Source organism: Silene latifolia, chromosome 5 (genome assembly GCF_048544455.1).
Source record: "Silene latifolia isolate original U9 population chromosome 5, ASM4854445v1, whole genome shotgun sequence".
NCBI lineage: Eukaryota > Viridiplantae > Streptophyta > Magnoliopsida > Caryophyllales > Caryophyllaceae > Silene > Silene latifolia.
In genome coordinates, this window is record NC_133530.1 from 15,569,135 (window position 1) to 15,584,592 (window position 15,458).

A 15,458-nucleotide genomic window follows, 5' to 3' on the forward strand; every position below is an offset into this window, starting at 1 on the left:
ACTGGAACGTCGAACTCGAATAACCCAATGATGACAAAAGGGCCATCGAAATAGCAGTAGAATTATCTGGACTCGCACCCGTATCATCTGAACCCGTACCCGTATCACGACATAGCTACAGTGGCCTTACCAAAAGGATTTAGCGTCCCAACAATGACCTTCTTCGATGGAACCACAGATCCCTGTGATCACATTAGTCAATTCAAGCAGAAAATGATGGTTACCACTGCCACGGGAGCCTCAAAAGAGGCATGTATGTGTAAAGGTTTTGGTTCGACCCTAACCGGAGCAACATTACAATGGTTCGTCGGCTTACCTAACGGGACCATATCTTCATTCGCCGATCTGGTCAACGCATTCAACCAACAGTTCTCTAGCAGCCGGAGAACGCCCAAGCAGCCAAGTGATCTATACAGGATCGTCCAGGAGATAGGTGAATCAATCAAAGACTACGTCACTAGGTTCAATGCAGAAAAAGTCTCAATACGAGGTTGCGATATGTCCACTGCCATCAACGCCTTCAGGCATGACTTGGATAAGGAATCAAACCTTTACAAGGAATTAACAATGTATCCTTGTGAAAGATTCGAAGAAGTCCAGCAGAGAGCTACGGCAGCGTTAAGGTTGGAAGAAGATATACAGGCTAGAAAGGGTATAGCAAGCTTCGACAAGTCAAGCAGGAAATTCGCAACAGAAAAGAAAGACAACAGAACTAAGCCATACAGCAGACCCAATATCAGCAGGATAGCTGAAAAAACTCAGCAAATTGATGACTCTCCGCATCCTCCTAAGCTATCTGAATACGGATTCAACACGGGAATGGAAGGGTTGCTGAAAGCACTCAGAAGCCTGGGTGATCAGGTGAGGTGGCCAAAGCCTCCCACTCAGGATCGACCCAACGACGACAGAGACAGCAGCAAGAGATGCGAATGGCATCAGGACATAGGTCACAGGACGGAAGACTGCTACAGGTTGCGAAAGGAAGTGAAATTCCAGGACATAAGAGCTTTGTACCCACCTTTCTCCACAAAGTGTTCCAGAAGTAGCTTAAAAATTTAGAATCCCGATCGGAGACAATGGTCTTGGGAATACCATGCAACCGAACCACTTCCCTATAAAACAAGTCCGCAACATTACATGCATCGTCGGTCTTGTGACAAGGAATAAAATGAGCCATTTTCGAAAACCTATCGACAACCACCATAATCGAGTCTTTACCCCTTTGAGTACGAGGCAAAGCAACAATAAAATCCATGGCAATATCTGTGGACAGCGGGCCGCCCACGGGGGCGCTTGGTAGTGAAGGGGCTCGAAAACAAGCGTTTGCATTTTGTAAGGAGTCGCCACCAATTTTTATGGGAAATTGGAACCGTTCGAATACCTCGCGTCATGTCAAGACACAAAGTAGTGACATGAACACTAAGCAATCGTTACCCTTAGCATTCTATGTCTAGAATGACTCTCGCGGATGCCAATGAACACGGGTGCTCACGGAGATCTGGAGTAAGGGGTGAGGGTACGTATTAGGAAGCTCTTTTGATCGAACACCTAATCCCGCCCGCCTCGATAGCGGCCTCTACTAATGATTAGGGAGTTTATTCGTACTTGATATATCGTCGGCTATATGCATGCAATGCAACATCCAATAGATTAATCCTAACATGTGAATTAGCTAAGTCGGTTGACAATTAATTAGCATACAATTGGGGTCGAAGTTGGATTTAAGGTTCATTACATGTGGAAGCACACAAAACAATGAAATAAATGAAAGGAATACAATAATGGAAATTACATTAATTACATTGGATTAGGCGGTTTATGTCGAAAGTACCTTTAAAACGGATAATTTGATAAAAAAGAATAAAAGAATAAAACAACAAATCAACGAACAGGAATTAGCGATATTACGAATATTAGTTAATTGATACGTAAACTAATTAATCTAGGTCAAGGCAGAAAAGGAGTTCAGGGACAGAAGTCGTCCTGGAACAGCGAAGAGACATGCGCCCTTTGAAGAAAGCGCAGACGCATTGCGTCTGTTCCAAGGACGAACTCGTTTGTGAAGCCGAATCGCAATTGTTAATGTCAGTTGATGAATTTAATGAATCGATTTAGATTATGTACCCGGATGAAAGTGATTAGCATGTTATTTACATATGATTGATGTCATAAAACAGTAAAACATGGATGAGACGGAAACAAACGGATTAATTATGTGAAGGGTCGATGTTAATGAATGAATAATTAAACTAACTAACGAATTATTAAATAAACATGATGAATGATGACGAATTAATGACGAACAGGCGAAAATATATCAATAATGAATCCCAGAAACTCAACATGAACGAATTGAATCCCTAAAACTCGAATTGAGTTTAATGACGAAAACCCGCAAATATTGATTATTTGGGATTTGAGTCGGTTTTATGACGATTTAAACATGTTAATGATGATGGTTAATATACATATGAATTATTAAACTATCATGTGAACGAATTAACAGACGAACAAAACAAAAGAAATAAATTTGAGACGGATTACAGAGGACGGAGGAAGAAGAAAAGAAGCAGAATCGCGGCCTCACGAAGAGGCAAAGAAAGCGCCGCGCTCCTTCGAAGAGGCGCAATGTTCGCTGCGTCTTTTCTCGACGTCCGTCACCGGAAATCCGCAAAAAGGTTTTAAAGATGGTTTTGAAATCGGTTTTAATGAGGTGCTTTCGACATAAACCTTACAATCGTGATACGATAAATAAAATACAATAAATAAAAGGAGAGATTAATACACCCTCAGACTTACATGTTGATTTTAACGAGAAGAACTAAGAAAATCGATTAGTGATGCTCGACGCGAATGCAAGGAAAGAGTGCCCTCGTAAGAGGAAAACGATTGATTAATTTAAGTTGATTGAGTGTAGTTGGTCAAATTGGTCGGTCATGCAACGGAGAGGCTGGTACCCGGAAAGATCCGAGCTTACGTGGTCGAAGGTTCAAGCACGTAGGCGCCAATTAGTAAGAACAAAGTCTAGAATGCAAAGGGAGAAGAGAAGGGCGGACACTCGCGTGAGAAATATGAGGAACGAAAGCTCCTATTTATACTAATCACGTGAAGGAATAGGGTTTCGGAGACTCTTTGGAAGTGAATCTCGGAAAGATATAAAAAAGATACGTAAATCATGCAAAGAAGGGCCTGGGAAGAGGCGCAGCAGCCCATGCGTCTGCGTCTCTTGGAAGAGGCGCAGTGCCGCGTGCTCTTTGTTGGAGGTTTCCTCCTGTTTAAGAAAGATTTCGCGTTTTAGTTATGGTAGGACGGATTTAATTTGATTATCTTTTGAATATTACGGGATATTATTTGCCAAAAGATAAAATTTGATGAATATGGAATAGAAATATCCGGAACATTCCGGAACATTCTGACTCGGGATTTAATAAACTATCGAGAAAATGGAGACGGTTTTTGACCCGGACTCGAATGTACTCTAATTATCGCCAAAACGACCGTATCGGCACGTAGATGACAACTAAGAGGTTGACATTTATATTTGAGCAATCACTTGACGATAATCTTACGAACTGTCACTAATCGTTCCGCGAATCAAACATGCGGCCCAATCATCACCGGGTGGTTTGCGAGGGGTGCAGAAACGAGGTGTCTACAGAGCCCCCACTTTGACTGAGGCTTGGACAAGGCGAAAGTCAAAGTATAGCCATCAGGTCAATCGAAGATTACAACCTGACGACTATGGCGACGCGAGGCGGCTCAAGGGGTCTGAACCAAGGACCTGTCGTCGGGAACATTTTAGAGTCTGTCGACTATCGGGGAGGGTCGTTTAAAGTCCATTAGACTACGTAAGGAGGCTCGCCAGCCATAAGAAAGAACCATACCTGAGACTTCTTCCTCGAGATGCTTTCGGAGGTGCATAGGAGCTAAGGTTAAGACCTAAAGATAATATATGAACGTGCTAGGGTATGGGACCCTAAAGGAAAGCATTGACAGGAAGGAGGCCAAATGTGAGTTCTGACCTAAAGGTAACTAAGGTTTGGGTATAGGAACTTCTGGAGAACGACACCCTGTCGAACTCTGCGGGGAAACAAGAAACATTGAAAGCAGCAGGACGTTGGTAGAAACTGCTGGGGGAATCCGCTTGCGTTGGTCTCGAGCGAATTCTGGCGAAATTTGGAAGTTGAATCTGCTTGCGTCGGTCTCAAGCGAACTCTTGTTGGGGAATACGTCGACGACTAGGAACATCTTGATCGTCGGGGGAAAGTCTTGAGCGAGCAGTACTGCAAAATACTACTGCGCTGGATAAAATGCGGACCGGAACGAGAGGAAATCGTCGAAACGGACCAAAGTGATAAAATGTCATCAAAGAAGAGGCGCACCAAAGATGGGCCCACGAGTAACGAACTCATAACGGATTTTTGAAAATCCATCAGGAGGGAAACAAAGGAAGAGGCGCAGCAAGAGCTGCGTCTCTTGGAAGAGGCGCAGCCCGCCGCGTCTGTTTCAATTCAAAGAATTCCGCGAAAAACGCGAAATCGAAAGGTTTTTCATTTCATTATTTCGAAACATAAATCCTTCAATTTCTCTCTCAAATCTTCACCATTTCTATCAAGGTTGGATTCAAAAGCTTGCTTAGAATATGACTAATCGAGGTATGTGCTTTAATCTTGCATTAATCATTCATTTTTGTCGAATTTTGAGCCGCGAACATTAGGGTTTTCGACCCAAATGATCGAAAATTTGGGGCTTTTCCCCCAAATGGATTTGTCATGCCAAATTGATACTAGAAATGAGTAGTAGGCAATGTTAGGAACATAACCATGTATTCACTTCGAATTTTCATCAAGTTTCGAGCCCTTGAGCGAACTTTGAGACAGTTTTCTGACTAGATCGAAAATTGCTTCGAAAATGGCCTTAGGATTGCCCATTTGTGATGAAATTTGATAGTTGGGACCCTTGGATGATGGGTAAACTTCCTGTCATCTCGGAAATTTGGTTTGTGACAACTTTTGCAGGACACTTTTTAGGGCATAATCGCCGTTATAGCGAAATGCTGCCGAATTTTCGACTCGAACTCGGAACTAGGCTTTGACTTTGACTTGACTTGACCCTATTCATCACATGAGTGATTGGGTTTGGCGGGAACATGGCCAAAGATGGCCGGAGGAAAGGGCGATTTCTCGGGCCTTCAAGGCTCGAAAACTACTTAACAAGGGCTTGTCGTCATGTGACGCGGCCTGGATTTGCTTTAATCGTTGCAGGTGACGACGCTTCTTCTTCTGGGAGAGATCCCATGGACATAGACGCCGCTGCTGTTGAGGAGGCGCTAGAGCAGGCCTTCACCGCCGCGGTGATGGCTGCTGCAGAGGAGGTTCCCGAGGAGGAGGCTGCTGACGAGGAGGAGATTCCGAGACGGGCCCACCTCGGACGAGGGGGTCGCCAGCTGAGAGGTGCTCCTGCGTGGGCCGAGACCTGGGAGAGTAGGCACCTTGTGTGGGCTGCAGAGGGTCACTTGTCCTACAGGACGGTGAAGAGCTTGGTAAATAGGAATTCCCTAACTCATTACCTATCCTTTTCCGTTTTTGTTCAAATCTCTTTCGAACTTATTCCAAAACTAAAGATAGCTTTGTTTCAAATCATGATAGGAGGCCGGGAACATCCGGTCGTTCTCGGGGTATACGACGGCGATGGAGCATTACGAGCGGCTGTCGGAGGAGGAGAGAGCCATGATTGAGCGCGGAGCGTTTGGTCCTCTGGTCCAGGTTTGGAGGGATATCGTGAAGAGGAAGCTGCGGGCCAACCTTAGCCTGGTTCGCGCTTTCTTGGATCGATTCTGGGATACGACTTCCACGTTTCACTTGCCTTTCGGTGAGGTGGGAGTCACCTTGGAGGACTACGGTATGATTTCTGGTCTGCCGTGCGGGACTGAGGAGATGGTGTGGCCGGAGGCTGGCATGAGGGCAGATTCGGCCGAGGCGAGGAGGTTGATTGGTGGAACTGTCGCCGAAGGGTTGCGGTGCCGGGTTTGGTACCCAGACCTATGTTCGAGATTACTTTGCGGGGAAGACCCCAGAGATCGGTGGTGATCGATGGGAGGGAGACGGATCCTCCTCCTTGTCTGCAAAGCGAGAGGGCTCACGTGGCTTTGGTGGTTCTTGTCTTCGATTTACCTCGGAGACAAGGGTGAGAGGCTGTCGACGAAGCTTCTTCCCTTTCTTTCTGACCTGAGTTCCTTAGGGCGTTGGGACTGGGTCACTGCTGGTTTTGCGGTCCTCATCCGCTTTATGAGGGCCATGGTTCGCCCAGAGCTGATGGAGAAGGGGACTTCTCCTGGCGCTGTCGGACCTGGACTACTGTTGGAGGTATGAACCTACCTTTAAATCAACGTAAATTCCTTTCTTTTATCAAAGATCGAAAGATCGTTATTTGACTATTCTGTTTTACAGGCGTGGGTATACTCTTACTTTCCGGACCTCGCGCCCAAGAGGACGGAGCCGTTGGAGAGGGCCTATCCCGTGGTGAGGGATTGGGTCATGTGCCGGACGAAGAGCAAGCGTTCTTCTCACAATGTCTACCGGCGGGATGTGAACGCCCTTCAGCTGAGCAGCGTGAGTATCCCATTTGCATTCATTCACATCTTCTCATATTTTGTTTTCAATTGATCATAGGAATGACCTTTGCCTTCATATTGTGACAGTGGGTGCCCAGACCTTGGGCGGAGTACGCTGGAGCGCCTCCCTTTGTTGCTGAGACCCTTCGTCCTAGGAGTTCGAGTCGGCTGCTGTTGTGGACGTCGATGGGTCCTGTATGGTATCTGGGCGAGCGGTTAGCTCGTCAGTGCTTTCGGGGCGCGTTGACGGTTCCCGTCGATCCTCCTAGGACGATGTTTAGGGAGCCTTCTGAGGCTGAGAGGGAGGCGGACCTGGCCGGTGCCAGTGGCGACGACCTTCTTCTCCCTGAGGAGGATTACTCGGCGTTCCTTTACGGGAGGTTGGCCTATTGGCCGGTAGTGGTGAGTATCCTTTGTTTTCTTGTTGATTTGATTTTGAAAATTACGACGAAGGATCATCGATTAACGAGAGTTGTTTTGTCCTTGTAGGAGGTTGAGGCGGCGGGCATCGAGCCCCCAGAGTACCCCGAGACCCTCGAGTACACTGACGCTACTGGGAGGACGACGATCTCTGAGTTACGTGACTTTGACGTAGCCGTGATTGGGATCTTGCCTGGATGATCGCGCAAAGATCGATTCGGAGGGTGAGTTCCCATTTTGCATAGTTTTCGTGTAAGAACACGTTTGACTGAATTTGTTTAATTTGCTGAGGATTTCTTTGAAATGCAGGTCGCGCCATCTCGGTTCGTGGCACTATGGAGGGTGGCCAACCGGCTACGAGCTACGGCCATTGAGGCACTCGTCGGCGGTCGGGGTCGTCAGGTATGAACCTTTGTACCCATTTTTCGATCTTCTTTTTTTTGAGTTTTGGTTTTCCAATTGAGTTGATTGACGTGAGCCAATTCGTTGCCGTTTGCAGGGTGACCGCGAGTCGGGACGAGAGTTGGCCTGAGCTCGGGAGGAGACGGCTCGCTTGTCGAGGAGCTCGAGTTTCGGGATGCCGAGATCGCCGCTCTGATGGCGAGAGTTGCTGAGTTGGAGGGTGCCCAGCAGTAGCTTGTGTAGTTTTGTAGATTTGTACATTTCGATTTTGAACATTTTTGGACCTGGTTTGGGGCGCAAGCCCCCAGTTTTCTTGGACTTGATTTGGTCGGGGCGCAAGCCCCCAGTTTGCTTGTACATCTGGACTTGTTCGGGGCGCAAGCCCCCAGTTTGCTTGTATATATGATGGCCTGAGTGCCTTTGCTGCTGGGTTGTTTGTTTGTACCTGCAGGTTAGTTCTTGAACAGGTTTGGTAGATGACGGTTTACGCCGTCATGTTACCGGAATTTACATGGAAAATCACGCGATTCACACATTTTATATACATATAAGGCCTTTAATTAGCGCAAAATGAGACTCAAAAGAAACGCAAAAATGCAAAAATTTTGCCGGAAATGACCGGACGGTAGGGAGGGTTACCCCCGAAAAAAAAAGAAAAATAGAAATTCATAAGTTAGAAAATGTAGCAAAAGAAATTAAGAAGATGAAATAAATATATGAAAGTTTGAATAATAAAAAGAATTAAATGGATAATTAAATACACAAATGTGATAAAATGGCGAAAATGTCAATGTCGCCTCGAAATGCGTGCCCGCGAAATTAGGAAATCCCAAAACATGGTAAACTTCCGTAGTTTACCCAAAATAAAATCCCATAGGAATAGGAAATCACGCGTGTTATAGAATTAGGAAAGATCCAAACACGGAAATCACGGGAGTGAGCTCTGGGAAGAGGCGCAAGCACCAGTGCGTCCCTTTGAAGAGGCGCAGCAGTGCCCGCCTGTTCCCGCAGGGGTTTGTTCGACGGATTTTGGAAACGACAAATTAGTATAAATAGAAAGCGCCGCCAAGCTTTGAATCATATAATTCTTCCGTCTTTTCTTCGTCGCTTCTCCTAAAACTCCTAAAATAAATTTTCAAGAGAAAATTATCATCATGAATACTTTGGAGGTTCGCTTGAAGGAATGGACTAATGAGTTTTCGAACATGGAAAAGCACGACATGGGTGCTTATAATCTTGGGTCTTTATTGAGTTTGAAACTCATCAAGGTAGTGAAACCGTTCTTAGATGCTTGCCTTGATTATTGGGATCCAAATTATCACGTATTCGCCTTTCCAGGAGGTGATATTTGTCCTTTTCCGGAGGAAATTCTTCGCTATTGGCGGGTGGGACCCCGAACACTTACCCGCCATCCCTCCTACGCTCAAGGGTATAAGAGCAAGTTCGAGAGATTTGCTTGGACCGACTAGACTCGAGGTAGATCGCCTTGTTACGTCGAAAGGCGTGCGGATGTTGGATTTTATAGACCGATTCATCAACGGGCCGACCCTACGTTTCTTATGTTGCCGGAGGAGAGCATTTGGCTTCGTTTGCTGCATGTGTATGTTTTTCAGGGACATGTTGACGAGGATTTGAGAGGTGATCCTCGCCTTTTGAGCCTTATTGAGCAAATGGAGCTGCGCAGGAGCCCAGCTTGTCTGTGCTTAGGGGAGATCATTTTGGGTTTGGATAATAGGAAATCCAACCGCGATCTTCCGTTCTTGGGAAGTCCCGTTATCCTACAGGTAAAAGACACCTTCCTTTCTTCTTTCTTTTCGTTTTTTTTTTTTTTTTTTTTTTTTTTTTTTTTTTGTTTTTTTTTTTTTTTTTTTTTTTTTTTTTTTTTTTTTTTTTTTTTTTTGGTGTCTAATACCTGTCTTGGTAGGTTTGGCTCATGGAACGGCTCCGATTGCTTGAGCCCCCAGTTCATGCACTTTCCTATCATGCTCGTATGATTTCGATGAGGACGAGGTTGTACATGGTGGATTTCACTCGGGTCTGTGACTATTGGAAGAACAAGCTAAAGGCTGATGATGGCCCTTTGATCAGGTGGGTTGTACCGTGGTGGCACCTCAAGTCTGTCACTGGGGTGTCTTCTTTGGATCCTACTAGGTCCGTGCGCATCCCTGGATTGGAGTTTATGGTGTGCATCTTCCCTGAGAGGTTGATGAGGCAAGTTGGGTTGAAGCAGATGATCCCTAGGCTTGACACCGTCCCCAGACGCCATGGCGCTCGACTACCGAGAGCCGAAGAGAGTGGGCTATGAAATGGGCCCAAAGAAATATGTGGTTCTTGAGCTTCTCCTCCAATGCCTTGTGGGTGTCGGACTCTTATCTGAGGTGGAGGAAGGCTGCAACTTCGGAAGAGCGAAAGAGGCGAGGAAGCGCGAGCCCGTTGATTACAAGGCGCGCGATGGAGAGAAAGAGAAAGAGAAGCATCTGACCGAAGGAGAAGAAGAAGCCGGCTTTCAAGTCATTCATCCTTCGAAGAAATCAAAGACTACTCCTGTCGCAGAGATGGTGGTTGACAAGAACGGGAGGGTCAGGCCTCGAGAAAGACCGTTGGTGATTAGGTCTGAAGTGGTGCAAGAGCGCCCGGCTCGAGGTCGTGACAAGAAATATGACAAGAACGACAAGGGCAAGGGAAAGATGGAGGAATAGCCCGAGTCTTAGTTATTATTATTTGATTATTATTTATTATTGTTGTAATAAAAAGGAGGGATTTTTAGAATCCTAGCCTATCTATTTTTATTATTTGTCGTACTATTATTAGAAATTGGATGAAATAAAAAGGTTAAATGGTTATGAAACCGTTGGCATTTTCTTTAATTATTCTTGTCGAATTTCAGATGCGACGCAAATGTCCTTCTATTTACATTTATTTTATATGTAATGGCGGGTTGAATCCCGTGAAGGATTGCCTACGTATTCACTTAAAGAAAGCGAAATCAAACCCTTGCGCGTAGTTCGAGTAAATGTAAAAGAATAATTGTTCGAAGCAAGAGCTTGTAATGAACATAGAAAATAAGCATGAGCTTTGCTTACTCGGGAGGTGCGAATTTAGTTTGTTTGATGATATGAGGATGACAAGTTTGCCAAGATGCAGGAGCATAGTGACATTCAAATGGGCCAGGGTAGTTTATTTAGTGCCACAAGAGCGACACGTAGGTTTACGCGAGGCGCGTTTGTTCTATCCTAGGCATAGTATCGTTTCAGTTGGTCGAGATTTGTGGGGTTTGAGAACTCGTTCCCATCTAGGTCTGTGATTCTAACCGCACCCCCTGGGAGTATGGACTTGACTAGATATGGTCCGGCCCAATTAGGTTTGAATTTCCCTCTTGGGTCGACAGGTAAAAGAGCTCTAACCGATTTGAGAACTAAATCTCCTTCTTTGATGTTTCTTGGCCTAACTCTCTTGTTGAAAGCTCGTTTGATACGTGCTTGATATGTTTGGACATTATGCAAGGCACGTAGCCTACGTTCATCCAGGAGGATGAGCTCTTCATATCTATCCCTCTTCCAATCGGCTTATGGGATTTGACTTTCTAGCGAGAATACGCAAGGATGGTATTTCTAGCTCAATGTTGGTTGTACGGCTTCCATGCCGTAGGTCAAATAGAAAGGAGTAGCCCCGGTGGGCGTCTGATCGACGTACGATACCCCACAAAGCGAAGGGTATTTTGCTTGGCCAATCTCTATAATTGTCAGTCATTTTCTTGAGGATCGTGACGACATTTTTGTTAGCAGCCTCTACCGCGCCGTTAGTCTGTGGTCGATAGGGCGAGGAGTGGTGATGCTTGATTTTGTACTTGGCTAACAACTGTTCGGTTTCGGCTTGGAAGTGGGACCCATTATCGCTAATGATTTCATGTGGGCAACCATATCGACAGATGATGTTGTTTTGTATGAACTTTGCCACATTTTTAGCTGTAAGAGCGGTGTAGGAAGCCGCTTCTACCCACTTGGTGAAGTAGTCAATCGCTACTAGGATGAAACAGTGACCTCCTGTTCCGGCTGGGGTTATTTTCCCAATTATATCAATTCCCCATGCGGAGAATGGCCAAGGAGATGTCATCGTATAGAGCAACGAAGGAGGGACATGTTGTACGTTCCCGAAGATTTGACAGTTGTGGCAATGCCTCACATATTTGATGCAATCGGATTCCATTGTGGTCCAATAGTACCCTAGACGTGTGATTTTCTTTGCCATCATAGGCCCACTCATGTGAGGACCGCATTCTCCATCGTGGACTTCTTCGATCACCTTTCGTGCCTGTGAATGATCAAGGCAACGTAGGACTACACCAAGAGGTGTTCTTTTGTACAATTCTCCTTGCATTAGGATGTATTGGGAAGCTAATAGGCGTATAGCTCGTTGTCCCCTTTTGTCCATTTCTGGCGGATAGGTACCGTTAAGCTTGAAGTTTAGGATTGCTTGGAACCAGGGTTCTTGTGCGATTTCTTCTTCATCGGTAATTTGATGGACATACGCCGGCTCCGACCGTCGTTCAATGCATAAAGGCATTTCCATCATGTAATCTGGCATGTTTATCAAAGATGCAAGTTTCGCAAGAGCGTCTGCAAATTGATTTTCCTCTCGAGGTAGGTGTAAGTAGGTTACATGATCAAAGAATTGAGCCACTTGGTCTATCCTAGCCTGATAGGGTGCAAGGCTTTCACTTCGGATTTTCCAGGATCCCGTAACTTGGTTGATGATCAGTGACGAATCCCCGTGCACTCGTAGGTTTTTGATACCTAAGCTTACTGCCGCTTGTAGTCCAATGAGACAAGCTTCATACTCTGCAGCGTTGTTTGTCACCTCGAAGTCGAGTTTGACAGCAATCGGTGTATGCTCACCTTCAGGAGAAATGAGCAACACTCCTATCCCAAATCCTCTTAGGTTTGATGCTCCATCGAAGTATAGATCCCAAGAGTCTACATCAGTTTGAAGCATATCCTCGTCGGGAAATGACCAAGTATCTATGGTTTGTGCGTCGTTGATGGGATTTTCTGCGAAGAATTCGGCGACGGCGCGACCCTTTATTACTTTCGATGGCACATATTTGAGGTCAAATTCGAGAGCATCATGGTCCATCTTGCCAGACGTCCGTTGAGAACGGGTTTCTCGAAGAGGTATTTGACTGGATCCATTTTGGAGAATATCTTGACAGAGTAGCTAAGCATGTAATGACGTAGCTTCTTTGTTGCCCACACAAGAGCGAGGCATGTCCTTTCGAGTTGTGAATATTTGCACTCGTATTCCAAGAACTTCTTACTTAGATAGTAAATAGCTCTTTCTTCACTTCCTACAGTTTGAGCTAGCATAGCACCCATGGCAGTTTCAGTTACTGTGAGATATAAACCAAGAGGTTGATCTCGTTGTGGTGGCACGAGCACTGGTGGTTTAGCCAATATCTCCTTGATTCTGTCGAACGCCTTTTGACAATCATCGTCCCACATGGTGTGGTCTGTTTTCTTGAGCTTCTTGAAGATAGGCTCGCAAATCATAGTAAGTTTCGATATGAATCGACTTATGTATTGCACTTTTCCCAGGAATCCTCTGACTTCTTTTTCTGTTTGAGGTTGTGGCATTTCGATCAGAGCTTTGATTTTGGAAGGATCTATTTCTATGCCTCGTTGGCTAACGACGTACCCTAGGAGTTTGCCAGATGTCACCCCAAATGTGCATTTCTGAGGATTGAGTCTCATGTTGTACTTTCGTAGCCTTGCGAAGAACTTGCGAAGGTTCGCAATATGTCCCTCTCTTTCCTTGGATTTGACGATCATGTCATCCACATATACCTCGACTTCTTTATGCATCATGTCATGTAGGAGTGTAGTCGCGGTGCGTTGGTATGTAGCCCGGCGTTGATCGTCCGAACGGCATTCTTGTATAGCAATAGGTTCCCCATTGGGTGATTTAACGCGGTCTTATGCATGTCTTCCATGGCCATTTTGATTTGGTTATAACCCGCATATCCATCCATGAAGGATAGTAATGCATGGTCCGCAGATTGTCTACCAATATGTCGATGTGAGGTAGAGGGAAGTCGTCTTTTGGGCTTGCTTTGTTCAAATCCCTAAAGTCAACACAAACTCGGATTCTCCCATCCTTTTTGGGCACGGGTACTATGTTAGCTACCCAGTCAGAATACTCGGAAACTTTGATGAACCCGGCTTTGAATTGTTTGTCGACTTCTTCCTTAATCTTGAGCCATTTCTCATTCGTCGAAGCTTTCGTTTCACGAGGTTTGAAACCTGGCTTAATCGGAATCCTATGTTCGGCGATATCCCCGTCGATCCCTGGCATGTCTTTGTAGGACCAAGCGAAAACGTCTTTGAATTCATTTAGGAGGTTTATGAAATCGGTTCTTTCGGTTGAGCTCAAGGTAGTCCCTATCCTAAGTTCTTTGGGTTCTAGTTCGGTTCCAACATTGATGGGTTCGGTGTCCTCAATTACAGGTCCCCCTTCCCCTTCCTGTAGTATTTCTTTGGCTACGTAGGGGGTATTTCGGTCAAGTCCGGGTTTTGGTCATCCTCGGTATCATCATAAACAGCAGTGCACTCAAGATAACGCAAAGAGTAAGCGAACCTGATTTATTCATATTAAGATTTGAGTAAAGTTGAAACAAAGAGGCCAACTGATCCAAGGATAGTGGCGGCAAAGGGACGAGAATTGGGGCATTTCCCGAACTACTCGTGACTACTCGAAAATAAGCTAGGAGAGACGAGGGGAGTGGGGATGACGACGGGGAGTAGACTCTCTAATGACTCCTCTAGATTCGACTCGACTCCGACTCCGACTCGATTCGAATTCGTCGTCTTCTCGGTTCTTCTTTGAACATCTCTCCTTCTCCAGTGGTGAGCTTGAAGAGTCTTCCTTGACTGTTGGTCCATTTGATTGATTTTCTCCACCCTTTTTCGCTGCTTGGTGTCGATTTACGTGATCAAAGCGGTGGGGTTGAAGCGATCGTCTTGAAGTATCGTAGTAATGATCTCATCCTGCGCGGCCCTAACAAATCGGTCCTCTCCAAACAGGAGGCTAACAGCTTGTTCGTCTAAGCAAGGTGCTTGACGGGTTTTGACGGTAGGAACCGTTTCTGGAGGGATGAAGTAGCAATCGTGAAAGATCTCGATTCCGGCTAACTTCCTCTCGAGGTAATGCCAAGGTTCGGGAAATCCATGAAAGAGTTCCGAACTTCCTTCTTGGACGAAGTATCCATTGAGGGTAGGAAGATATGGCCTCATTTGGACTCCTACATACTTGCGGTTTTGGACTTGGGCGAGCATTTCGAGAACTTCTTCTGTTGTGGGTTTGTACCCTAGTCCAAGTGGTATTCTTGATGAGTTGCCTTTCTTGTATGGTGCGAAGGTGTTTTTCCGAACTGGGTTCAAAGGCATTCGGGGAAGTATCCTTGGTTCTTGAGTATGTGGTTGACCACCAAGTTGGAGTAGGGATTATAGTATAAGGGTGCCAACTCACTTTCTATGACATTTACACTTTGGAAACCCCCAAGTTCGTATATGGGATCCGCAAGGACTTGATTATTTGATTGCTTCTCGATTATAGCCTTAATGGGTGACGAAGTGATTGTCACAACTTTGCCATTTAGTGGGATCTTGATCTTTTGATGAAGGGTGGATATTCTTGCTTTAGAAGCATGAATCCAAGGCCTTCCCAGAAGTATGTTGAATGAAGCTTCGATGTCCACTATTTGGAAGTTAACCTTTCGTTCGATTGGTCCCGTTGCTATGGTTAGATTGGCAAGTCCTACCACTTTTCGTCGTGTACCGTCATATGCCCGTACACCTTGATTTGTAGGAGTCCAGTCCGACTCTTTCATGCCTAGTTTGTATGCCGTTTTGAGGGGTATGACATTGACCGCGGAGCCATCATCTACCAAGGTCATTGGCACATTCTTCTTTAGACAGATGACGGTGATGTATAGAGCAAGGTTGTGGCTAGCGCCAAAAGGTGGCAAGTC

General features: G+C 45.6%; 1 protein-coding gene across 1 annotated transcript; it reads left to right on the forward strand.

Annotated features, from left to right (window-relative positions):
- Positions 1–213: 213 nt before the first annotated feature.
- LOC141654907 (uncharacterized) lies at positions 214–1,059 on the forward strand. Its single transcript, XM_074462016.1, has one exon. It carries the CDS (start codon positions 214–216, stop codon positions 1,057–1,059), a length of 846 nt encoding a protein of 281 aa, XP_074318117.1.
- The last annotated feature ends 14,399 nt before the right edge of the window (positions 1,060–15,458 follow it).